General features: G+C 40.7%; 2 protein-coding genes across 4 annotated transcripts in view; one reads left to right on the top strand and one right to left on the bottom strand.

The window, feature by feature from the left end:
- Window positions 1-33: 33 nt before the first annotated feature.
- Window positions 34-26943, bottom strand: ZRSR2 (zinc finger CCCH-type, RNA binding motif and serine/arginine rich 2). Its single transcript, XM_073355750.2, has 12 exons — window positions 26526-26943; window positions 25313-25392; window positions 24727-24802; window positions 23104-23212; window positions 20208-20294; window positions 17096-17134; window positions 15165-15280; window positions 12444-12657; window positions 8856-8911; window positions 8467-8576; window positions 7051-7534; window positions 34-411 (listed from the first exon to the last, which is right to left on the bottom strand). Exons 1-12 carry the CDS (start codon window positions 26570-26572, stop codon window positions 408-410), a joined length of 1422 nt encoding a protein of 473 aa, XP_073211851.1. The 5' UTR covers window positions 26573-26943; the 3' UTR covers window positions 34-407.
- The window catches only part of ACE2 (angiotensin converting enzyme 2), a 106457-nt gene continuing 105628 nt past the window's right edge, over window positions 26712-27540 (top strand). For 2 of the 3 annotated variants that reach the window (XM_073355720.2, XM_073355714.2), the window contains exon 1: window positions 26909-27205. The gene's annotated coding sequence lies outside the window, so the exon portion shown is untranslated. Of the gene's footprint in view, window positions 26731-26908; window positions 27206-27540 lie in introns of those variants that run through there. The other variant, XM_078854110.1, reaches the window with a different exon arrangement.

Genomic DNA, 27540 nt, shown 5'->3' with positions numbered 1-27540 from the left:
CATTACATCACTGGATTTGCATCAAACTTTATTAAAAAAAAAAGTAAGGTGTACTCAAGGATTCCATTTATTTACAGCTATTAAAAATTTTACAGAAAACAATAAGTTAGCAGGTAATTGAAAGCTTAATCACATTAAACACTTTACTGTAAAGAAACTTCATCTAAATGGATATTCAGTTTAGGCTATAGTGCTATTTCATTTAAGAATTAAGGCCAAAAACACATTAACTGAAGGTGTGTTGGATAATACAAGCTTAACATTCAATTTCTTGACTATGATAAAGGGCAGTTCAGTACAGCATAGGCAGTCCTCATTTCAGTTGAAGTGTGTGTCTAACTGGGAGAAGCCACCACACATTTTTCAAAAAGCGAGCACTAAGATTCTTGTCTGAATTCCACTTGGCTTTACCTGAAGGAAGAAAGAAGTGTGGAAAATCATTAGTACCCTCCCTTTAAAGGGTTCCTGACACAGATAAGATGAAAGCAAGCTTAAATGCAAGAGCAAGTTTCTCTACTTCATCCTTTTCTACACCAGCTATAGTCTGTGCTGTGCTTGGAATACTGAGCATTGGACTCTTCAAGAATTTTCAAATTGAATGCCTTGCAGAATATTTTTCCAAGTGTTGAAGGATAGACTGCAAAACAGCATTTAGGGGTATAAATCAACCTCAAGCTAACCTCACTTCTCTAATTTATAGGCAGGATTCTGCTAATTCTGCCATGCTGTAAAATTTACCTCTATGGGCCAGCTACCATGGAAATCTAGTTTTCCTGGCAGTTTGGACTCCATCTTTTGATCTCATTTAGTACCAGGACTGTAAAAGTTTTGTTCTGCTGCTTGATTTTATTTGCCTTAGAAAGCAGGAGGCTGTTGTTTTGTATTCATATTTCAGTGAAGTGATAAACCAGCATCTTTACAAGGTTGTCAGATTTCTCTCTCCAGTGTATTGTAAATTAGCGCCGCCATTTATCTCTTACTAACTAGAGAACCTGAACATGCACCCTACCTTCTCTTCTTCCCTCAAAGCGATGCTCTCCCCCCAAAATTGTTGCTTTAGCCACTTGTCCCCCCAACCTCCTCTGCCAATGCATTCTCTATTTGCTTTCCCTCCCATTCATATCCTGTGAAGCTGGAACAAGGGTGAGGCATACAGACTCCATAGCTTATAAGGGATGCTGATGTTTGCAGCATGCTAAAGTGGAGCCCTGTAGCTTGCTAATCTACTCCATTAAGGCTTTTTTGGAAGAGGTTCATAGATAAGGTCTTGAGAGACTGTTATCTAGCCTGACTTGTATAACAAGCCATGCCACTTTCCTGCATTAATTCCTGCTTGAACTAGAGCATACATCAGAAAAATCCAGTATTGATTAAAAATGTTAGTGATAATCTACCACAGCCTTCCTAATTTATGCAGTGGTTAGTTACCCTCCATGTTAAAAATTGCGTCTTTAGTTCTAGGGCTGTTGATTAATTGCAGTTACTCACACAATTAACTCAAAAAATGAATCATTAATTGCACTGGTAAACAATAGAATACCAATTGAAATCTATTAAATATTTTTGGATGTTTTTCTACTTTTTCAAATATATTGATTTCAGTTACAACATAGAATACAAAGTGTACACTGCTCACTTTATTTTTATTACAAATATTTGCACTGTAAAAATGATAGTATTTTTCAATTCATTTTACACAAGTACTATAGTGCAATCCCTTTATCGTGAAAGTGCAATTTAGAAATATAGCTTTTGTTTGTTTCTTACATAACTGCATTCAAAAACAAAACAATGCAAAACTTTAGAGCCTACAAGTCCACTCAGGCCGCCTCCTTGTTCAGCCAAACAAGTTTGTTTACACTTATGGGAGATAATGCTGCCCGCTTCTTATTTACAATGTCACCAGAAAGTGAGGACAGGCATTCGCATGGGACTTTTGTAGCTGACATTGCAAGGTATTTACATGCCAGATATGCTAAACATTCATATGCCCCTTCATGCTTCGGCCACCATTCCAGAGAACATGCTTCCATGTTGATGATTCTCATTTAAAAAAAATTAATGCATTAAGTCTGTGGCTTAACTTCTTGAGGAAAAAATTATATGTCTCCAGTTCTGTTTTAACTGCATTCTGCCATATATTTCATGTTATAGTAGTCTTAGATGATGACTCGGCACATACTCATTTTAAGAACACTTCCACAGCAGATTTGACAAAACACAAAGGTGGTACCAATGTGACATTTCTAAAGATGGCTTCAGCACTTGACCCAAAGTTTAAGAATCTAAAGTGCCTTCCAAAATCTGAGAGGGATGAGCTGTAGAGCATATTTTCAGAAGTCTTAGAAGAGCAACACTCCGATTTGGAAACTACACAACCCAAACCACCAAAAAGAAAATCAACCTTCTGTTAGTGGCATCTGACTCGGATGATGAAAATGAACATGCGTCAGCCTGCACTGCTTTGGATTGTTATTCAGCATGGACGCATGTCCTCTGGAATGCTGGCTGAAGCATGAAGGGACGTATGAATCTTTAGCACATCTGGCATGTAAATATCTTGCGACATTGGCTACAACAATGCTATGCAAACACCTGTTCTCACTTTCAGGTGATGTGAATAAGAAGTTGGCAGCATTATCTCCTGCAAATGTAAACAAACTTGTTGGAAGAAAAGGAGTACTTGTGGCACCTTAGAGACTAACCAATTTATTTGAGCATAAGGTTTTGTGAGCTACAGCTCACTTCATCGGATGCATAGCTCTGTGGAAGAGGGGAAAGTGGTGGATGTGTTGTTCCTTGACTTTAGCAAAGCTTTTGACACGGTCTCCCACAGTATTCTTGCCAGCAAGTTAAAGAAGTATGGGCTGGATGAATGGACTATAAAGTGGATAGAAAGTTAGCTAGATTGTCGGGCTCAACGGTTAGCGATCAATGGCTCCATGTCTAGTTGGCAGCTAGTATCAAGTGGAGTGCCCCAAGGGTCGGTCCTTGGACTGGTTTTGTTCAGTATCTTCATAAACGATCTGGAGGATGGTATGGATTGCACCCTCAGCAAGTTTGCAGATGACATTAAACTGGGAGGAGAGGTAGATACGCTGGAGGGTAGGGATAGGATACAGAGGGACCTAGACAAATTGGAGGATTGGGCCAAAAGAAATCTGATGAGGTTCAACAAGGACAAGTGCAGAGTCCTGCACTTAGGACAGAAGAACCCCATGCACTGCTACAGACTAGGGACCGAATGGCCCGGCAGCAGTTCTGCAGAAAAGGACCTAAGGGTTACAGTGGACGAGAAGCTGGATATGAGTCAACAGTGTGCCGTTGTTGCCAAGAAGGCCAATGGCATTTTGGGATGTATACGTAGGGGTATTGCGAGCAGATCGAGAGACATGATTGTTTCCCTCTATTTGACATTGGTGAGGCCTCATCTGGAGTACTGTGTCTAGTTTTGGGCCCCACACTACAAGAAGGATGTGGAAAAATTGGAAAATGTCCAGCAGAGGGCAACAAAAATGATTAGGGGACTGGAACACATGACTTATGAGGAGAGGCTGAGGGAACTGCGATAGTTTAGTCTGCGGAAGAGAAGAACGAGGGGGGATTTGATAGCTGCTTTCAACTACCTGAAAGGGGGTTCCAAAGAGGATGGATCTAGACTGTTCTCAGTGGTAGCTGATGACGGAACAAGGAGTAATGGTCTCAAGTTTGCAGTGGGGGAGGTTTAGGTTGGATATTAGGAAAATTTTTTTCACTAGGAGGGTGGTGAAACACTGGAATGGGTTACCTAGAGAGGTGGTGGAATCTCCTTCCTTAGATATTTTTAAGGTCAGGCTTGACAAAGCCCTGGCTGGGATGATTTAGTTGGGGATCAGTCCTGCTTTGAGCAGGGGGTTGGACTAGACCTCCTGAGGTCCCTTCCAACCCTGATATTCTTGGTTCTCCAGTTCATAGCAATAGCAGGAAAGGTTTAAAACATTTTTGGTAATCTTTCAGCTCTAACTTTTGCCTTTCGTGCTTCAAGGCAAGAGTCATTTCCTCAACAGAGATGATGACCATCCTGTGCATTACCACAATTATTGTATTAAAGGCTACACAGTTGTTCAACAGTGAGTGACACCTGTCTCAGTGATATTTGTCATTTATTGTACTCTGCCTCAAAGAATAAAAACTGCAGCTACTGCATGTCAGACAAGTTAAATTGCTTCTTGTCCCAGGTCAGTAGCTCTCAGAAGCAAAGCTCTCAGTACTATTTCTTGTTCAGCCAATCACTCAAACAAGTTTCAGAGTAACAGCCGTGTTAGTCTGTATTCGCAAAAAGAAAAGGAGTACTTGTGGCACCTTAGAGACTAACCAATTTATCTGAGCATAAGCTTTCGTGAGCTACAGCTCACTTCATTGGATGCATACTGTTTCCACTGTAACCCCTAGGTCCTTTTCTGCAGAACTGCTGCTGAGCCATTCGGTCCCTAGTCTATAGTGGTGCATGGGGTTCTTCTGTCCTAAGTGCAGGACTCTGCACTTGTCCTTGTTTAACCTCATCAGATTTCTTTTTGCCCAATCCTCCAATTTGTCTAGGTCCCTCTGGATCCTATCCCTACCCTCCAGCGTATCTACCTCTCCTCCCAGTTTAGTGTCATCTGCAAACTTGCTGAGGGTGCAATCCATACCATCCTCCAGATCGTTTATGAAGATACTGAACAAAACCGGCCCGAGGACCGACCCTTGGGGCACTCCACTTGATACCGGCTGCCAACTAGACACGGAGCCATTGATCGCTACCTGTTGAGCCTGACAATCTAGCTAACTTTCTATCCACTTTATAGTCCATTCATCCAGCCCATACTTCTTTAACTTGCTGGCAAGAATACTGTGGGAGACCGTGTCAAAAGCTTTGCTAAAGTCAAGGAACAATACATCCAACACTTTCCCCTCTTCCACAGAGCCACTTATCTCATCATAGAAGGCAATTAGATTAGTCAGGCATGACTTGCCCTTGGTGAATCCATGCTGACTGAGGGCCAGAAGAGATGAAGGGCCTGATTTTCCACTATACTGCATCTAGCTCAGTAACTTTCAGCTTTTCTCTGATGTATAGCCATGAAATTAGTTATGTGCTCTGAAGAAACACTGCAGCAGTACAGGAACCCGTTTTAATTCCACCAGGATTAAGTCATTTTGGGATGGGATCCTGTCAATAGCCTACACTCACTATAGACTGCTTGAAATGCCCTCATTTGCGGGGGGAGGAGGGAGAGTGTCTGTCTTTGATTGTAAGCTCCATGGAGCAAGGACTGTCTCTGTATTTGTACAGTACCTAGCACACTGGGGACCTACTGTCATATTCCTTTAGGATACCATGTGATAGGACCCGTACCAGTACTATTGCATTTTGTAAAGTCTTCATGAGCTGTAATGGCAGTAGAAATACACATCCTGGAAAATCCATCCTCTCAAGTTAGTTCCTTTTTGAGCCCTTGTGCTATTTCTCTTGCAATATTTCAGCTTACATTTAAAAAAACCTTTAGGTGTGATTTCAAATAAAAATAATCCTGTACTAAACTGTAGTGTTATTACAAAAAGCCATGCACATGACTGTTTGATTCTGAATCCTCACACACTCAGACCTCACTTAGGTGTTCTGGGAAATGGTAGTACTGAAGCATGAGGTATGAAAGCAGTTGGAAAATGAATGCTAACACCTCAAAGCTGTAGCAGCAGACCTGTGGCAGTCTAGTTTTTGGTGCTGAATGCATGCCCATACAGCTTAAATGTGGAGGAAAAAAACAACAGCAGCTGCTGAATGCACTGATATTAACCACTGATGCATGGTAAAAGCTTTAGAAGAAGCTGCACCCTCAAGTCAAGGCTGGAATCAATATTTCCTTTTCTATTTAATAGTGTGGCTATAAGTATCTGCATTGTGGGGGATATTTTCAAGAACAAGATGGGCTCCCAGTTCCTCTTGAAAAAAATCAGTGGGAGTTGAGGAGAGATTTGCAAAGGGCAATTAGGCACCTAAGTATTGTATCTAATTTATACCCCAAGATTGTACGGGTTTCAAACATCCATTTGGAATGCTAACAAAGATTTTAAACACTAATAGCATCCCATCTATCAAGATTAACCTTGATTTCTAGAAGGTATTTTATTACCGCTTTCTTCAAAACAATTCATCCAAATTCATTAGTGGCAGCATGCTCCACATAGGAAAGTGTATAAGGAATTGGAATGAGGAAGTCCTGACAGCCCTATAAGTATTAATTACTCTCCTATACATACTTTATTCATTTCTTCAGCTACTCTGCTCCTCAGTTAGCAGCTCTTGTGTTTTGGTTTATAGTATCCCTGCAGTAATCTTTAGCCCTTACTTCACTTAATAAAACCCAACCCACTTTAGATTACCATGCCTTAACATTACTGCCTTGATTTATGCCCCAGCTAACTTGCTGAACCAAGCACATAATCTCTACAGCTAGCTCAGGGAGCACAGTATTGAATATCAAGTGGGCTACCACTGAATCAACCACCTGTGCACTCCCTCTTGGTATTTTTGTTCTCCAGGCTTTCACTTCTCCTTCCCTCAGCACGACCACCTCCGTGCTGTTCCTACATGCAGGATTTGCTCAGTGTCATTAGCAGCCGAGGCAAAGTGACATTCACAATCTTAATTTCACCCCCATATTCCTGCTGGGGAAGCACTGTGTGGAAGCAGCAGCACAGGGAGCTTTCTTCCACGGTGGGGAGAATTTGATCCCTGATCTCCAGCTGATCGTAGGATACATTAAGGTGTCTAGTCCAACAGGAAGGATTTACACAAAATATTGAATTCCCAGGACCCTGTGGTAAATTTAAATCAATAAATCTGTACCATCTTTCTTAAACTCTTAAGTCCTGCTTGGGTCCTTTACTATGAAGATACTCATTTTAATACAAGATATACCCTAATGTAGTACAACATTATTCTTGGTACATAGCCATCTACTGCACACATGGTATCTTTGGTAACACAACAGTTGCTCAAGTGGCAACTCCTCAAAGAATTCTCACTTTTTTGGAGGGGGTTCATTACTTCTTCCTCTGCTATTTGACCTCTTTTTGCCCCGACTCCTGGACCGAGAGGAGCTTCTACTTCGGCTTCTGCTACGACCACGTGTACAACTACGACTTCTGCTGCGACTACGACCTCTCCTCTTCTTCCCTCTACTATGTGACTGCCTTCGTTCCCAACTTCTTGATCTGCTACACCGCCGTCTTTTCTTGCTCTTGTGGCTACTTTTTTTCCTCTCTGATTCTCCATTTCTTTTGTAAGAATGATCTGGGCTAGGGCTGCTCCGTCTTCTTGACTTGCTGTAATAGTCCTCATGATGGCCTGTTCTGTTTCTCCTTTCAGAGTTTTTAGCTGACAGATTGGTCCGTTCAGGAGAAATATGTATGTCTCTATTGGCCTCCCAAAACTCATTGTGTGGATTTCTGAATACGTGAAGAAAGTTGCAGTGTTTCCCTCTTGGGCATTTCTGCCTTTCAAATAAACCTGCAACAGATATTTTTATTTTTTAAAAAGAAGGTTACTGGTAATGTTATACAAAGGCAACAATTCTATTTTTTTAATGAGATGTCAGCCATTTTAATTAAATATGTATTTTAAAAGATTTGTTCCGCTTAATCTTTTGGCCTTTTCCACTACAGATATTCATACCACGCCTATCAGCCTCATCGACAAAGAAAAAACACACTTCAATTCTTTTCAAAGATTATACTCTAATCTTACTCATGAGACACATCCATCCTGATATTAGTTTTAGCTTTCAAGCATTCTAGTATGTCTTATGCTAAAGTGAGCTAGTAATTTTATAACTTAACTTTCCTAGTTACGTAAATTGGGCAGGATGGGTGTTAGTTAAATCTCAGGGATTTCTGGTAAAGGCATGAGTTAATCGGCATGGACTGGCCCCTTATAGCCTAAGTGCTATCCTGGAGGTGCGAATTTTCTGTTCAAGATAAATACATTTCGGATTGTAGCAAGACTGAGGTAAGAGTCAGCTAAATATAGTTAACACTGATCATAATGAAGAAGCTATGTTTTAATGTTTCAGAACCAGTTAGGTTGCTGGTTTCGAATGAGATATAAAAATGTACATCCTGCCTATTTTACAATCATCTGTTATCCCAAAACACTCTTCCTAAAGGTTGAGGGTGTTACTGCATCCTAACTACAGTCAGTTTCCTAAATCCCCCCGGCAGTGTCAGTTGGACACCATATACACTTCCTGCCCAAAGCTTGTGTAGTCAAGTTAGTACATGTTTTCAGTTTGTTGCCTTGCACCCCAAAAGGTTCCTGTAATTTTATGTGGATCTCTCTGATTTGAAAGCCGGTAAGACATCACTTCTTAATCTTTTAGTTCTCTAATAAGTCTTTTAGTAATGAGAGACTTTCCCTTTTATAAAGGTCGATCCCTGACGTACCACATATAGCAGTTTTCCACCTTGTCACTGGGCAAAATTCACACTGAAGTTGTCGTCCTGCATACCATCGTCCATTGAATAGAGTAAGGGCTTCCTGACAGTCTCGCTCCCTTTAATTTAAAGATAAGGCAGCCTGTAGCATTATTGGGATATCATACAATCCTTTAAATTCTGTTCTCTATCAAATTTGGACTCTTACTGCAGTATGGGGATGAATCACATAGATAAAATGGGGTTTAAGTGACATTCAAATTTAAGTAAAATAGGAATATGGAATTAAACCTTTTAGAACCCAACAGGAAAAAGTAAAATTGTATTACTTGGGTACTGCTTATGATCTAGCGTATATAACTGTCAAGCGTCATAAAAGTTAACTGCAAGGCACTTACGATTGGTACTGAACATATACATTTCCCCGCAGGTGAGGCTCAAAGTTGCAGCTGACCTAAGAGGAGATGAAATGTCAGATTAAGGCTTCTGAAATACTGAGAGATCCACATAGTTCATTCATGATGGAACTATACGCATCCCAGTTTAGCTCACACGTAGGGTGACAAGAATGTAAAAGTATTTTATTTATCAATTCTTCTGGCCTGGTTTTCACATACAGGTTTAATAAAACTGAATACTTAATTCTGATTAAACAGAAGTTTGTTTAAAAAAAAGTATTTGTGGTATATTTGAACAACATTTAAAATGGTTTGCTTTGATGTTAAACACAGGCGTTTTCTTTTCCCCTATAGCTGACAGCTTTTAGTTGAAAACACACACACACACATCTCATACTACACCTCATGCTCTGTTAATCAGGTTCTGTTTCATTCTCTAGAATTGCACCCTGGGTAGGCAACACTGATGTGTCGCTACATGATTAATCCTCCTGATTACATGGTGTTCTGTCCAGCTGGACTGTAAGAAGGCATCACCAATACTACAAAGACAGTCAACACCACCTGGACTCTTAATAGCTAATGACAGTTAGTAGTAATAAAGGCTAAAAGTGCTGTTGGAGCTGCTAATGCTCATCATTAGACACTAATGACACTTATAGGAGAGGAAAAACTGACAAGACAAGGGGGAGAATGAATAAGGAGATGGAGAAAAACAGAGGTGAAAAATCAGATATGAAAAAATAGCCACAACATGTACTTCAACAGACAAGCAATGCTGACACTGAAAAAGTTTGATATTTTGGGAGGTGGGTGTCGCCACCCTTTTAAATATGAGATACTCCAGCTCTGAAGTGGGCACTAAGCACTAATTCCTAAATTCACATATAAGCATCTCAATCTGACTAGGAATAAAGAGAAGCTCAGTTGAAGACAGGAGAAAGAAGGCTACTATGCAAATAGCTCTTAAATATTTAGCCCCTGCTGTTGTTTTTTTTCCTGTACTGGACCAAAAAGTTGGTTTCATTCCATTGAAAGTGATTTAAAAGCTCTTTTGATGGCATGGTTTTGTTGCACAAATAAATTTTTCTAATCTTTGAAATGTTACATAAAGGTACATTACTTCAGATTTAACTTACTGATCAGATGTATGTTACCCAGGTTGAAAATGCTTAGGATAGGAATTTTCAGACAGATATAGGTGAAATACTTCAATAAAGAGAATGTGGTATTAGCTTATTAGTAAGTAATGCTACAGTCAACATTTCTGGCTCAGACACTGTAAAATAATTCAAGCCATTAGATATAGAATGGCCCCACGGCAGCATAATACAGACAAGCTTTTACCAATAGTGTACCACAGATCACACCATTGACATGCAAGAAATAAGCCGAGTGCACACTAGGGAATTTTATAAAAATACCTACCAGTGCAAGTTAATCAATGGTAGCTTTAGTGTTGACAAGGCTCTGCAGCTTCAAGTGTTTATCACCATGTTAGTTAAACTTGATGAAAAGCAGGTTTAATTGCATGGCGGTACAACTGGGACTGGCCTTAGGAGCATTGTCTACACCTGGACTGGTGGGAATTTGTTGTTGTCTTGTCCCACAGTAATAATGTCCAGCATGAAATCTGAGAATGAATTAGGTGACTCCAACAAGTCAAGGGCTTGATGCAAGGTGTCAAATCCGTACAATATTATATTCAAAGGCATAGGTGGTTGTGAAAGCTTGCTCCTGAAACATCTTGCAGAGTGCATCTATCTAGATGCCATCTGCTGATGTTCATTCCTACAGTGTGTGTCCCTTTACTCTCACAACAGTGGATGTTATTTTCAGAAATCCTTTGGTTTCAGAAGATCTTGTCTTTCAACCATTTATTTCAGCTAATATTTTCTTTGATAAGGCATCAATATCCTCAACCATTGTCATTCCAAACTGAGTTTCAGATCTTCCAACTTTGGCCACATCATCAGCTAACTCAACTCCTGTATATATTACTCTGTAATGAAATCCACTGAAAAGTCATTGTATTGCCTTGCTTTCTGATCCCCCAAGCCTCATTATCAACAATGCAATTCACAGCATTCAGGTGGGAATTTTGTTTTGTAATACAATTCCCAACAATGGACAAGTGTATTGTACAACAGGAGAAAAATATCTGGGGGGAAAGGAAAGGCAGAGAGTTCAACAAAAGGAAAGAGGGTGGAGGGATAAAAATGGAAAACAATCAGGACTGGTCATGAGAAGATACTTCTCTTTCTTGGAATAGATCAGAATTAAGGCTGTAAGAAAAGAAAATCGTGGTTTTTTTGGTTCAAAGGTTGTAGCCACAGTTGATTTAAAGTTGTGGTTTTGGTGTGGAGGGCCTGAGCCCCTGTGCTCTAGAGTTGGCCCCAGGCACAGAGAGACCTCTGAAAGCCTGTGGGAGGCTGGAACTGCTGGGGCTCTGCTGTCCCAAGCCCTGTGACTGTGGGAGGCAAAATGTCCCAAACTGGCCCCATTCACCTAGGCCTCCCCAAGCCTATCCTCTGGTGCAGCTGGGCAGCCACAGAAAGCAAAGTCCTCAAGATCACACAGAAGCTGCTTCTTGGCAGATCTAGCCCACATCACTTGGTGGAGGCAAAACTGCATCAAGTCAAAGTGCAAGGCCAGCACCAGCAGGGCCGAGTGCAGGCAGCAGCACTCACCACAGAGCTTGGGTAGTGAGCAGGACAAGCCTCCTGGGAAGCCTGGCCTCAACCCACATGGATCCCTGGCCCCATCCTTCTCCTCAGTGGCCTCCGCCCCCACCTGCTCAGGACAAAGGGGCAGCCAGGCCAAATTTGATTGCATGGCACTGCAACTTGGTGCAGGAGGTCCAACGCCACTCAAACTTGCAGCAACTATAAAAAGCTGGTGTTTGGTCACAGCTGCAGTTTCTGCAACAAATTCTACCATTTCTAATTAGTCAGGTACTATTCAAACATTTTACTTTCATACTCGTTCAATCTGTCAAACAAATATTTTTCTGCTCTTCACCAAGTCCTAGTAGCAAGTTACATTTTTAAAAAGTGAATTAAACAGAAAGTTGACTGTGTTCTAAATAAATCAAGCATATAACCATTTTACTCCTTTAAATTACCACAGGCTTAGTTTGTCAGGGGAAAGGGGGGGAAGGTGAGAGACACACAGCCATGGCAGCACTGCTACCTTTACTTTGGCTAAAAGGCTTAGTCCTTGGGCTAGTAGGTGGTTGGTAAAATTTTCCAGCCCTGAAAATGATCTGAGAACATGCTGGCCTGCTCAAAAGCTTAGTAAGATAAGGGCTGAGAAATAACAGATTGTTTCAGAAGGTAATTTTATAGATATGTTGTGAGTTTGTCCCAGAATACGTTTTGGGAGGGATTTCACCTAAATCTTGAAGAAATATAATCCTCTGTGATGACCCAGAGATTAGTTTACAGGTGCCATCAGAAATACGCAGTTTTAATTGAGAAATTGTACATAAACTTAGCTATGACCTATTCCACAACTGAGATTTACACTAGTCAAGACTGGCAAAGGAACAATGAGATGTGATGGTTATCGCTGGGTTCATATGCATACCTTGAATTGAATAACCTTTCCCACATTCTTGAACTCAGGCAGTACATCTTCATAGAAGTCTAGGAACTGCTGGTAGGTTTCCTCCTCACTGTACTCAAGACTCGCATCCGTATCATAGTCATCTCTTCTACACTGCTCCATCCCAAATGTAACAAACATACCTCTGATCAGAAGCGTCTGACTAGATGTTGGGTAGTTATGTTTGCGGGAACACCTATATAATTTATGGTAAAGAAAAAAACCTCACTTTCAGCAAAGGCTACACCTGCTAAAGCTGCAAACATTTGCTATTTCTGGACCCACTAACAGCTCTGAATTGCAAGAAAATATTCTAAAAAGGAGCTTCATTCATGTAATTATGGGAATCAGCATATTTCAAGGAGTAAAGCAGGTAATTCAAGACAAGTTTCCTGATAGTTTTAAAGCATCTTGCCATATACAAATGCCAATAGTGTTCACAAACACACAAAGAATCATCAGTTGGAAATTTCAAAAATGATGAAAGGCATTTATTCAAATGCTGCTATTTTGGAATGTCTGTTCAATTTTTGAAGGGTCTTGCAAGATATTTTAAAGTCTTACTTCTGTAAGAGCCCCTCCATTCTTCTTTGCAAAATTAAATAACTCTTATTGAAGTTAATGAAACTACTCTCACCCTTTTGGGAAGGGGAAGAGGAAGGAAAATTAGGCGCCAGCTTGTGAGCATCTACAGCTATGGAAATACTACATTTTACAAGTGACAGCTCTGTACAGAAGTTTTAATTTAACCTACATCACATCATATTGGTGGCCATAAGTGGCCTTCAGATACTGCAATACGGTGTTCACCATAACAGCCTGAAGCTCAGTGAGACACCCTCAAATAGTAATCTCTCTGTCTTGCTTCTGAATGAGAAGGGTTTCACTATGCTTTAGGATCTCTGCTTCAAACACTCCCCTGTTCACCCAGGTAACTGAGTCAAAAAGCTCTGTCCAAAATGTGCTAGTTCTTTCTTGGAAGCACACTTCAGAGGATACAGCTTAAATACAATGCAGTCAAACTACCACATTTATTAAAACTCTAGACAAAGAAACCTTGTATGATAGGAAACTAAAATTGGAAAATATAGAAACCCGGTTACAATAAAGCTAGGAGGTTTGTTCATGATATACGAACGTAAACCCCCGTTTAGCCAACCCTCCATTTTCCCGCTCTCCGCCACACAACCAGGACCCAAGGGCCAGAAGTGCTGCTAGCTAGTGCTGCAGCATTGCACTCTCCCATTCTCCAGATTATCCCACTTTCTGATTATCCAATCTGGCCCCGGTCCCAATTAGATCAGATAAATGGGATTCTGCTATACCGGACCAGACCAGTGGGCAATCTAGCTCGGTATCATGTCTGACAGCGGCAAAGAGCAAATACTACAGAGAAAGGTACAAGCCCTGTAACAGAAAACTATGGAATAGGCTGTCCATAGGAAGAAAGTTTTTTCCTGTCTCCAAGCAATTAGTGATTGACACATACTTAGATCCTATCTACTGTAAATATGTTTTCATTTTTGACACAAGTCTAACTTTGAGTCCTACTAAGCTCAACCTCAACATGTAGACTTCCACTGCTTATTTATGAATTATACAAAAAGGCTTCATTTCAGGTTTAAATTTGTTGCCTTTCAATTTGATGGTACGACCCCTTCTGGTATTGCAAAATGGTAAGAGCACCCTACTGATCTTCTGTACCATTCATTTTATATATTTCATAACAGAACAGTGCCCAAGAAAGGAAACACGTGTGATTCAAGTCATTGGAACACATTAGGGCTTATTAAGTTTTCAGAGGCAGTAAGTAAGAGATTAGAAGGTCAGGTAGTTCTGTTCACCTTGTCTTATGAGAACAGGGGAATTCCCAATGAAATTAAAAGGAAACATTTAAAACCACTGACATTTTTATTTTTACACAATACATAATTAACGCATGGAACTCTCTGCCACAATATACCATTGAGACAAAGAACTTAGAAGGATTAAAATGGGTTAAATATTATTTTGAGTAGTAAAAATGTCATCTGCAGTTGAAATAGCTAGGATGAGGTTTAAAAGTGGTACCAACTCTCATCTTTTAGGATTGAAGCCAGCCATTAACTGCCAAAGAAGCTTCCCCAGAATTATGTTGTAGAATTGTCCACAATGGGTATTTTGCATGTCTCTCTGTAAAGCATCTGGTACAGAGCACTTTTGGAGAAAGGATACTAAATTAGATGGACCATGTGCAATGACCATGTGTACTGTACAAATAATGAGATACTGGAAAGTCACACAGATGTACACTACCTTGTTTTTGTAGCTGTTTTAGGTGCAGTGTATGCAAATTTAAGTAGATATCTGACTGGACATATTCTTTTGGAGCTGTACCAATAATAGTAGGAAACTGCATATACTCTGATGACATAATGATCTACCTCTGTAAATGCTTCTGCTGAATCAGTCAGTCAGATCAAAACTGGGACCAGACTATTGGCAGTTTGATGTTCTAATAAAAAAAGATAACCCAATTCTGACTGTGCACTGCTTTTACTCTCAATTCAGAGCTGTATAACTGAGAACAGAATCTTATCTAGTAAGTCTACAGGAAACCCACACAGCAATAGTGAGGAGATAATCTGATCACAAACCTGTAAGAAATCCCAAAGGAGCAAACCCCTTTCAACCATGTTATATTTCCAACATTTGACCAGTTACCTGTCTCCAAATCTGCAGGATCCTGTTTTGATATAAAATGGGCAATTAGCTCTATCTTTCTCCGTTCCTATGTTCTCTGGGGGTTCTGGGTTATGCCAGGTAGTGCCATTTTCCAGCTGTTTAAAAACACCATTAACAACATATCATTACTTTAACGAGCAGAACACAGTAAAATAAATAAATAAATGTGACAGCAAGGAGTCAAATTCAATACTTATGTAACTCAGTGTTATCTCCTTTGACACCCAGGTGAGTTTGAACCAAGGATTTTAAATACTGCCCTGTATGGTCATCCAAGTGCTTCTAATCTATCTAAAGATGGACAGCTCTTCCTTGGTAACTACACAGATTCGAGGAAACTCTACAAAAAAGGAACTTAAGATCACAAATGGAAATTTTCCATTTGCCAGAGTGCAGGATACATTAAGTTTTTACAAACAACGACAGTACTCAGTCCTTACACTGGACTTGCACTGTCAAAGAGAATTACAAATGTTCTTTCTTGCATTAGGACAGCCCACCATTCTAGCATAGGGGGATCCTCAAGGAAGAGATTCACCTCAGAGCAAGCAACCCCAGGACTGAGAGAGTGTAACAGTGGCTAAAGACATCTTTGCACCCCCTTTCCTGAATTGGGCTGAATGCTTTCTGGCAGGAACTGAGGGTTGGGTCCATTAATTTATCCTTACAACAGCCCAGTGAAGTAGGTAAACAAGTATCAATTTTTATGCAGATAGGAATAATGAAGTACTAAAGTTAAAGTAACTTGGCTCAAGGCCACAGAAAAAAATCGGTCAGAGCTATGACCGGGATTAAAACTCAGGAATTCCCCATTTCTAGTTCTGTACTCAAGCCACTGACCTGGGACTCCTAAAATGCAACATGAGATTACCAAATTGGAAGTATTTGTTGACTTGAAGCAAAGTTGGAAGCACCCTTCAAAAGGTGAATTTTACTCATTTTAATAAGCAAAGCAGTTTGGAAAAGTGTTGAAGTAGTGCTTCTCACACCAAATAAAGCGAAAGCTATGATTATTTACAGTTGGCACTTCTACTGGGGATAGCACCATTTGGGAGGGGGCCATGGCAGAATGTCATTTGGGGCTTCAGCAGTGGTAGAACTCACAAACTGAAACCTCGTATCTTTCAATTTCAAACTCCAATATACTACACTTTCCCTTTGTTTCTCTCCCAGAAGTATATTAGAGCCCTAGACAATAAAAACAGTCAAAGTATTCCATCCAGATTTTGTCAATTAGAAGTTTAGTTTCCTTGCTCAGTCTAAATATAATTGAGAATCCAACACTATTCCAATGTGGCTAATAGCAATCAACTCTGAAATGGGTAACTATAATTAAGTTTACTTCTTAGATACGTGCAAGAGTCTATTCAGTGCAAGAACCTTTACAAACCTTTACTGACTGGGTGAGATAAAATGAGTTGCTTTCTTTTAAAGAAATGGAAAGACTGAATGCAGGCACTGAGATCTAATTTAAGAACATTCTGCAGATTTTCTTACTACTTTTGACCAATATGAGATCTACACTCTTCCAGGTAGCCAAGTGGTTCCCTCTTTATTTCAGAATCAGTACTTTCTCCTGCTGCAGACTGCTTTTATTCAAAGAAAACATACCATCATAACAAGTCTTCAGTGGCCCAGAAAGCAGAATCCCAAAGTCATTCTGGACCTGGCTCTCCTGAACAGCAACAAGCACTCTCAGCTGCACTGCTACCAAATAGCCACAAATGTGCTTAATTATATGTTCCAGCTAGTAAATACATTGTTTATGGCTCATGGAAACCATTACATATTAAATTATACAAGGCCATTAGCTTCTCTTCAGAAGAGATTAATATCATGCCAGAAGACAAAAATCAGATGGTAGGGAATAGTGATCTTTCAGTTCTTTATTGAAAAGAGACTGAACATACCTGACTTTCAGCTTGATCCAGCATCTTCTGCACAGCTTCCTATAAATGGTGCAAACACAGGACTAGTGAAAACCCTGAAGGGAGGTAACTCATCTGGTTTCTTTAGTTAAGAACCTAATTTGCAATATTTAATGACCATACTCTCTAAAGTAGTGTGGTGGTTTGTTTTAAAAACACTGAAAATTTATATTTTGCTTTGCAGTAAGTCAGACCCCCTATAATGTTGTTAAAGGATACATCTGAGAAGACTTCGCTGTAGATGATCGTTTTCTAATATCTAAATGCTAGAGCACTTCTCAAAGTTACTTTTGAAGCTAGTAGTTTCCTTTCTCTATTTTTGCTGCCACTGAACTGTATGTTACTTTGCACACCTAAACATATCTGTGGTACTAACGCTCTGCTTGATAAGTGGGCATAAATATAAAATGGAATTCAGGACAAGCCAAGAGAAGTGACCACTTAAGTTTAAAATGCATTTTTAATATTAATAAGTTAGCTCTGGATTTTCCTAGTCTTAGGTCTCTTTGCATACACACAGCCCACTCAGTAACATCTATAGCAAAAGTTTTGGATTTTATTTTAACTCTGGTGTTCTCAATTTTTTTTTATGGACTGAACTATGTATTAATAACGAATGGCTCATGAACCCACCTCCCCTCCCAGTCACAATCATGGGGACCCTTCCCTTCCAAGTGTTGATCATATATAGTTCCTGGGCAATTACAGCAATCGTTTACATTGAAGAGCAATTTTAGGAGAGTATGTAATGTATTTATATTGATTTTAATGTAATTTAGCAGCTGAAACAAGGTGCAGAGTCAGCACCATTTGACCATGTAGTTGTCTGTGGCCCACCATCAGGTGACCACGAAGAATTCAGGAACCAGTTTTAGCTAACAATTCAGAAATTTCTGCTGGCCAGTTTAAGCATGACATTTATTCTGTCAACTCAGTAGTGCTCTTCTATACTGTATACTGGATTCCAGGAATTAACAACTAACACCTTATTTCCACCACTCTCTTCCCCTTTAGTTATCATTTCAATCTTTCTATTGTTTTCTCTTTTCTCCATTTCAGTCTGTCCCACCATGTTTGAGATTCTCCTCATACCTTCATCTTGGTTTGGACATCTAGAATCATACACAGAAGACATGCATCATAGCAACTTTCTGTTAGGTGGAGGGAGAGGGGGAGTGGTGGATAGAACTGCTTTTGCAGCCAGACAGCACAGTATTCCCAGCTCCTGTTTACCCAGGGAATGAGGGACATAATTCTGCCCCAGCTGGGTAAGTGCTGACTGCTGAACCAAGTCCAACCACCCTTTCCTTCCTTTACAGTCTCCACTCTTTCATTCCATTTGGATCAGTCTTCTATCCTCTTAGTCTACTGTCCACTTCTACCACTCACCCACATTTTACTTTTTAGTTTTATCTTTATCCAGACGATCATATCTATATCTTGGTGGCTGCCACCACTCATATCACTTCCTCAGTAGTTCCAGAGAGTGACTGACAATTTCTGTCAGCGTTACTCCTTTGCTTCTACGGGAGAAGTACAGTAACTCCTCACTTAAAGTCATCCCGGTTAACATTGTTTTGTTATTAGGTTGCTGATCTATTAGGGAACATACTCATTTAAAGTCATGCAATGTTCCACTATAAGGTTGCAGAAGCAGGGGCTTGCCCTATTCTGCCTGCCCAGTGCTTCTGCTGGGAGTGGGGTCGGGATGCAGGGGCTTGCCCAGCTCCACCCAGCATTCCAGCTGAGGAGCAGGCAAGCCCCTGACCCCGCTCCCTGGCAAGAGCACTAGGTGGGCAGAAAAGGGCAAGCCCCCATGCCTCAACCCCACTCCCTGGCAGGAGTGCTGGGCAGGTGGAGCGGGGCAAGCCCCTGTGTCCTAACCCTGCTAGGCCCCTGCCTCAACCAAGCTTCACAATCATCATTGGTGAGTACAGTATTAAATTGTTTAAAATTATTTAAAACTTACACTGTATATGTATATAATGTCTTTTGTCTGGTGAAAAAAATTTCCCTGGAAACTTCCCCCCACCCCATCTACATTAATTCTTATGGGGAAATTGGATTCGCTTAAAGTAGCATTTTTCAGCAACATAACTACAACATTAAGCGAGGAATTACTGTATGTACAGTAACCTCAGTACTATCTTCCATTATTAAAAGCAGGAGGGAAAACTACTTGTTCTCTCTCCTCTCCTGCTGCAGTTACTTGAAGATGGCAGTGGGCTGAATCACATCTTTGTTTCTGGTGAAGCAGCTCTGAATGAAACTGAGTAGGATCAGATTGGTTTTCATCTCTTGCTGCTCTGGAGAACTTGAAATGAGATGGATGAACTCCAGAAAGTTGTGATCATCCCTCCCCGATGACAGCAATGGGTCAACTTGACTTTGGACCTTTGTAGGAGGAAATCCAGGGGGACAGCTACAATCTCTCTAAATTCTAAGCAGATATTCTACCAAATAACTTTTTTTGGTTAAATTAATTATAAAGCTGTTAACACTTTTCGATATTGTATTCTTCCCCACCCAGCAAGTTATGAAAAAGATACATCCTGATGAATGAGTCAGGTAAAGAGGACCTGTAACATCTTTTGAGTAAGAACACTGTTAAGGAACAGCAGCAATATAATTCCAGATCAAAGTAAGGAACTTTTTAAAAATGATTACGTTAAGACTGCTCAGATGTCTGATAGGGAAAATATACAATACTATGTTAAGAGTTATCTTTAACGTGTTACATGTTAAGTGCACATGTGAGAATGAGTGCCAGCAATATACCTTCATATTTCCCCAATGCAAATAATTACAAGGGAAGAGTAATACAAGAAGCCATATGTTGCTACACAAACTGAAGGACTGAGGCTACTTTTGTATAATTTTTATCCCCAATATAAGGCTTCATTATAGTATAATAATATACTGAGGGTCTATTTCCAGGTCTCAGAAAAACACCTGTCAATTATTTCCACTCCCAGTTTTTTAACTCCAATAAATAGACAAGCTGTCTTTTGACATTTATATATAATTGTAGACTGTTACATTTGGTATTGTAAGAGGATATGCAGTGTGTTTATCCTCCCAGTGCAGGCATCACCTCTCTCTCTCTCTTCTCCTGTTGCTTCTGCTCCTCCTCTTCTCTTTCCTTCCTTTGCTGTTCTTCCCATTCTTCTTTTATCTTTCTCTTTATGAGAAGAAAGAAACTGTTCATTTTCTTGGTAAATGATTAAAAGAATATTCCTTCAAAAATACAATACATACACATATGTACATGAATGACAAAACTAGAGGTAAATCCAAAACCATCACCCAGGGTGGACTCATTTATATCAAAGTAACTTAAACTGTCGATTTTAATCATGTTTTAAATCACGAAGCAATAAACGCTGATTTAAATCTTTAATTTTAATCCTGCTTTGCATTTATACATCTTAATTATTTTCCTAAAGAAGTGTTGATTCTCATTGTTTGGTAACCATTAAAACTTGCAAAAAGAAAAGGAGTACTTGTGGCACCTTAGAGACTAACAAATTTATCTGAGCGTAAGCTTTCGTGAGCATCCGATGAACGCATCCGATGAAGTGAGCTGTAGCTCATGAAAGCTTATGCTCAAATAAATTTGTTAGTCTCTAAGGTGCCAAAAGTACTCCTTTTCTTTTTGCGAATACAGACTAACACAGCTGCTACTCCGAAACCTGTCGTTATAACTTGTTGATTTGCAACTAAATATAGCCTTTCCACTAAATTTGGTACTTTTTGCAAACCAGAAGGATACATTATATGTATCTATATGCATTTAAGTAATTATATGGCTTAACTTACATATTAGATTCTTAATGTTTATATTTTTAATATGGTAAAAAATGGTAAGTGATGCATTTATTATTGACTAGATAATTTTGTACCTGTAATTTGTGTCAGGCTCTATTTGGATGGATATTTGAATTCAATCAAATATGCACAAAGACAACATTTTAAAATACGTTATTACTGCAATGCGCTGGATACGTAAGAAAAAGGTTAATTAAAACACGTTTTGCATTTAAAACTGATTTATTAAATAAAGGAAACAATCTGTAAAGAGTGAATTGAACTGATCACCAAGTCCTTCAAGATTTTAGAACTAGTCGATCTTATTCTCTCACACCGAGACTGGTAGAAGAAAATAAGCTTTCATGCTTTTTCAACTCCCCATTGGTTTCTTAACTTTGAATGAACTACAATAATGTAACTGAACTTGCTGACTAAACTGAGATGATGACAATATTGTCTATGCATCTGCAGAAGAGCTACTGCTATCAAAAGCTGGCTCAGTACTTCAGCAAACTGATTCCAGATGCTCAGCCAGTGACTTTCACCAGTTCACTGGTTGACTTTCTTCAAAACTTGACAGCAATCATGTATTGCTTAAATATTTTTATTTAATTTAAATTATTTTCATAGATTATAGTGTGACGTATCAGTCCATATTCTTTATGGAAATATGCTTATGATATGAATGTGACATAACTGAGATATACTTTATGCAAGATGGCTCATGTGAGATATTATTGGATATCATTTACTGAACGTGATTATCCAATTTGTATGCCTGTATCAGTTCTGTATCTGAAGTTAGGAATACTGACTATGTATCTGTATTTCAACTATGCTATTTTGGGTGATGCCCCAGCTAACACTTCAGGTAAAACAATGAAAAAGCCAGACAGCGCTGATGGCCCATCAGCAAGAGACAATGGACAGTAAAAGAGCTTTGTCTTCCTGTGAACATGTGGATCAGCCTGTGAAGAATGGCTACAGGGGCGCTACAGGGCCCTACAGAGGCATATGACCATGTCACCTGGTACTGGAACCCATCTTGAATTCTGTACTTTTCCAGGAGAAGATGGGGAGGGGGGTCAAACTAGGAAACAAAGGACTCCCGCCTTATGCAAAATCCTATTTAAGGGTGGGGAGTAAGGTAATCCAGGCCATCAATTTTCCCCTGCTACCCCACCCAAGATGACTACTGGAAACAACTAAGACTGAACTGGGGGAAAGAACTGGACCCAGGCTGGAATGGCGTCTGGCCTGTGAAGAAGATTATTAGAACCATATTTAGGGTGAGAATTTACATGTAACCAGTTTCTTTAGTGTATTAAGCTTAGTTTGTGTGCTCTGTTTTTATTTTCTTAGTAATCTGCCTTGTTCTGTCTGCTACCTCCTTAACTACTTAAAATACACCTGTTATAGTTAAAACATTTATTTCTGGTTTAGAATATAACCCAGTTTATGTGATTTCTAACTCCGAGGGCGAGAAGTTGTGCAGACCCTCCTTCTCATTGAGGAAAGAGACCAATTTCATACAATTTTGGGTTTGTACTCCAAGGGGAAGGGAAGGTGAACATCTGGGTACTGTGGCAAGCTCCTTAAACTGAGCCTTCGCAGAGCCAATCTCTGTCTCTCTGTGCAGCTGGGTGTGGCCCTGTGGGTGTGCTTGGCTGGAAAAGGCTGGGGAGCCTAACACAGCAAGACCAGATAAAGGGGGCCCAGGCTGGCAGAAGAGTCTGACTCAGTGGCGTCCCAGCACACCAGGTGACATCCCACGGAGTCCAACCCGTCACAAATAGGCCTTAACATATTTCATATTGTCATTTCAAATATAAGTTTTAAGTCAGCACAATTTTTAACAATAAACCTGTATTTATATTTTAAATATGATTTTTTATTAAAAAATAGTAATAATTGATTTTTATCCATCCTGTCATCAACCATGTTATACATTGTAACCTTTCCAGAACTGAGTTTTTAGATTTATGGCAAGGGTGGTCAGAGCATTGCATAAATATCCTTTGGTGAGGAATGGTTTATATGTTTTTTAAGATCAAAACTGAAAAAAATAAACATACTGGACTTCCAAGCATTGTGTAGCTGCTACACAACAGAAAGACATTAATATTTTTCCCAGATGATGGGCAGTATCAGTTAAACACTGTTCTCAATTTATACTTCACCTCCTCTTCTTCCTGAAGTCTTCTCGTGGCCTCTTCCTTTTCCTTCTTGAGCCTGAAATCTTCTTGAGCCTTTTCTTCTCTCAGCAACCATTCCTCATGTAGTTTTTGCCTACCAATAAAATCAGATGCTACTTAGCAAGAAAAGTTCAGTGTTCATCAGTAATTTGTGGACATACTTTTGTTTATATTTCAGCTGCCATGGTTGCAGACTTATTAAATATAGTTATAATATCTTGCTGTGTTAAATAATTATAAGTTTTTTTTCTTCACATTACATTTCCCCAAAAAGGTGCTTATTCATGTTCTTTTGAATTCTGTTGCCAGATTATGAGTTTCTTGGGATATGCTTCCAATCAATAGATCAACATTAATTCTGGGCAGGACTAGAACATAATTTAATATGGTTTCAGAGTAGCAGCCACGTTAATCTGTATCCGCAAAAAGAACAGGAGTACTTGTGGCACCTGAGAGACTAACACATTTATTAGAGCATAAACTTTCGTGGGCTACAGCCCACTTCATCTGATGCATAGAATGGAACACATAGTAAGACAACATATATATATATATATATATATATACACACACACACACAGAAGGTGGAAATTGCCATACAAATTATAAGAGGCTAATTAATTACGATGAGCTATTATCAGCAGGAGAAAAAAACTTTTGTAGTGATAATCAAGATGGCCCATTTAGACAGTTGATAAGAAGATGTGAGGATACTTAACATGGGGAAATAGATTCAATATTTGTAATGACCCAGCCACTCCCAGTCTCTATTCAAACCCAAGTTAATGGTATCTAGTTTGCATATTAATTCAAGCTCAGCAGTTTCTCGTATGATCAGCCATATGTTTGCGGGCCATAATAGTCAGCCATATGTTTGTTGCTTATCCTAGGAGCTAAAACTAGGCAAAATAAACTGATTGAAATTTTCCAATTTAGTGATTTTGGTTAAATTGTTGCATATATTATGGACACAAGTAAATCCAGTTTCTCTGAAATTGCTGCGCACAGAAAACTCTGTTTGATCCACAGTTACCGGATATACTCGTTCATAAGCTGAATATTTTTGGTAAAAACGTGACGCATCAAAGAGCGGGGGTCGGCTTATAAATGGGTCTATACCAAAATGTGATGATTTTAAACGTTATAAAATCATTGAATTGATTATCTATTGTCGTTTTGTTTACCTGGAGCATCTGCAGGCATGGAGCCCCTCAGTTCCCTGTGGCCACGGTTCACCGTTCCCAGTCAAATTGGGACGCTGTGAACGCTCCAGGTAAACAAAGCGTCCCAACCCGCCAGTGGCTTACCCTGGGCCAGGAGCCAAAGTTTGCCAACCCCTGAAATATAGGGTTGGCTTATGAAAGGGTCATGCAGTTTTTACTGTTTTTACCTATCCATCTTGGGGAGTCGGCTTATAAAAGAATGGGCTAATGAACGAGAATATATGGTAATTTTTCAGAGAAATCTGACTGTACGCTACATAATATGGACAAAAATAGATTTTGATTTACAAAATATAATTGTCAGAGATTTCAACATGAAATTAAATAAAAGACTAAACAACAATTTTTCAACTGCAGATATTATTTTAAACTCTAGATTATTTACCTTTCAGCCTCAAGTTGTTTTTCCTCTTCTTCCAGTTCCTCCTCTTCAGGCAATGGTTCACTTTTTTCTGTGATTTCTGAGGAAAAAGTAACATGTCCCTGTACATACATCTAAATATAATTTTTCTCCTGGTCCTCATCACTATGTATAACAGAAATGCTATAATATAAACCTTCAAATTAGAGCTACCCTAGTTTTTTTTTAAATTAGTTTCTCCTTAAACTAAACATCAAAAATACCATTTCTTCAAAGATATTCATGTGTTAGTGTACATGCTTTCCTTTACTCTTGTAGGCTTAAACTTAAGATTCATTTAAAAAACCTGTAAGAACCTTCAAAAATATTTACTACATATTGTTTTAAGTCATTTGACACTGTATGTGGGTAATAATGCACTACATGCTCAGATCTCCTAAAGAAAAATTCTATTTTATAAATCTCATTCTTCTGGAGCATCATTAAAATTGTATGTCTTCTGGTCCTTCAGATAACGTTGCTCACATTTTAATGTCTCCTTTTCTTTGTGACAAGAAAAAATAACTCGTACATCCTTACAAAGTAGCAACAAAAAAGACTTATCTATTACCTGAATCTCTTAATCTGGCAAGCGCTTGTCTCTTTTTCTTTCGTTTTTCTTTCTTCAGAATAGCTTTGTATTTTTTATGGCTAAAGATGGTAAAGTACATCACTTGTATTATGAAAAGTTATCAGAACATTTTTGTTGTATAGTTAAACATTTCAAGTTTGTCATCAACACAAAAGTCATAAAATCAAATATGCTAAATAACACCAAATATTCACAGAAGCAGTATTTCTATAAAAGTTTCAGACATTACTTTAAAAAAAGCAGCAAAACTTGACTTTAGAACTTCGTCTGGCCAATAATTAAGGCTACTGATTAAAGCTCGCTACTGCTTTTGACATTACAACGTTGATCACACATGCTTGATCACACATGCCTTATCACGTTCTTCTTTGACTTATAACACGTAGGGACATGAGACTAGCACTGACAGTTGTTTACTCCACTTTCTCCCAATTATTCTCACATCTCCCCTATTATTCCTTGGGCATCTCTTTTGGTGGGTCCTCTTCCTCCTCTCTTTTGTTGTCTGTAGGGCCCTTACAACTCTGTCCTTGCCTTCTACCCCTTCTAAATATTGTCTGGGTGTGTAAATACTACAGATAATTCTGAGATCTACCTTTCCAATTCTAATTTCTAGCCAATAGCACATCTCAGTCTGCATCTGATAGCTCTGCATCAATGTGGCTCTCCATCAAGGTAAATTTACTGCAGCCAAAACTGAACTCATGATAATTTCCTTCTGAAAACGTCTCCCCTTCTCCAATTTCTCGGCACTGTTACCACCATCTCTAGCCTTCCTCTCATTCTAGCCTGTAATTGGGCCTGGTGGAAAGAGAGCGAGAAGAATCCTCGTTGACTTCTCTCTTTCTTGCCCCAAATATTCAGGCACGAGCTAAACATATTGCTGCTTCATCCTCCACAACACATCTACAGGGGAGAGAGGGGGCGCTGACTAACCGCACGATGCAGACGGGATAGGCGCAGCGCGGGGCAGGGATCCTGCTTATGTCGCCGCAGACCCTGGCGCGGGGCGGGGGGGGGGGGGGAGGGGCGCTCCCAGGCTCCCCGTTGTTGCTAACGGCAGCACAGGGCGGGCGGTGGGAATCTCCCACCGGCACAGCGGCCCGGGCGGGCCCGGCACCGGGGAGCGGCCCCCGGTAGTGCCAGCGTCAGGCAGGGCGAGGGGTCGTCACAGCAGCGCCCCCAGACTCACCCCAGCTTTTCCGGGGCCGCCGCGGGGATCAGCATGGGGGCCGCCATGTTGTGCAGGGAAGGGGGACGTCACATGATACGAAACCGGAAGAGGATAAAGCGGCGCCTTCCTTCCGTTTCCCTGGGTCGGGCGGAAGCAGGGACTGGTGTGTAAAACGGCGCATGCACGACACGGGGACGACGGCTAAACCTGCGCATGCGGAGGAGTGAGTGTCGGCTGCGGTGCGCATGTGCGGCGGGCGGGGCGAAGGGACGCGGGGGCGGGATTGGTGCTGTGATTTGATCCCAGACGGGGTGGGTTGTGCTCGTGCGCGCGCCTCTTTCCTCGGGGACCCGTGAGCCCCTCCGCGCGCTCGGCGTGTCACACAGGGCCGGAAATACCCCTGGGGAGGGGGTGGCCGCGCGGGCACAAGCCGGTCCGGAGAGAGGCGAGGCCCTGGCACGTCACGGCCACTCACCCCGCCCCGCGTTTGCTTGTCCAGCCGTTGGGTCCCTGCGCGCGCCCGTTGCAGCCGCCGCTGCTGCTGCTGCTGCTGCTGCCCCCTCCCGGCCCCCGCCCGCGCCCGCGCGCAGGCCGCGCTGGAGCGAGGCAGGAGCCGGGTCCCGGCGCTGCCGCCGAGCGGCGGAAAACAGGCCACGCCCAGTGCGGTGCGCGGGGGGCCGTCGTCACGCGCACGGAAGGTGAATTGCGTAGTTTCAGGGATGGGCCCCGGGGCCTGTGGCCGCATAGTTTGCGCAGAGTGGATCTTAAATCCTTAAAACTCTTGGGGGTGGGGGGGTTAGGGGAGCCCTCTCTCCAAGTTACGGCCTTGCAGGTGTGCTTGGCTGAAGCCTGGCCCTAAAGTGCTCCGTCCGCGTCCTGCTGCAGTGCCTGGCTGTACCGGGCCGGGGGGGGGGGCTTCTTCCCAGTGCTAACCACTCTTTTACTTTTTTTGAATGTAACCCTTCTGCCCGTCAGAGTTGGCAGCAACAAGGGCCGGGTTCAATATCTAGGGGATCCATTCCAATAACACAAT

This window comes from Lepidochelys kempii, chromosome 1 (assembly GCF_965140285.1).
Source record: "Lepidochelys kempii isolate rLepKem1 chromosome 1, rLepKem1.hap1, whole genome shotgun sequence".
Classification (NCBI taxonomy): domain Eukaryota; kingdom Metazoa; phylum Chordata; order Testudines; family Cheloniidae; genus Lepidochelys; species Lepidochelys kempii.
Note: the sequence above shows the minus strand (reverse complement) of the source record. Positions and strands in the feature narration are given on the sequence as shown.

Coding starts and splice junctions, on each gene's coding strand:
- ZRSR2 (XM_073355750.2), bottom strand. CDS start 26,572: ATGGCGGCCCCCATGCTGATCCCCGCGGCGGCCCCGGAAAAGCTGGG. Junction 20,295..23,103: donor GACTTCAGGAAGAAGAGGAG/GTGAAGTATAAA, acceptor CTTCTCATAAAG/AGAAAGATAAAAGAAGAATG. Junction 8,577..8,855: donor GTATATGTTCAGTACCAATC/GTAAGTGCCTTG, acceptor TTTAAATTAAAG/GGAGCGAGACTGTCAGGAAG.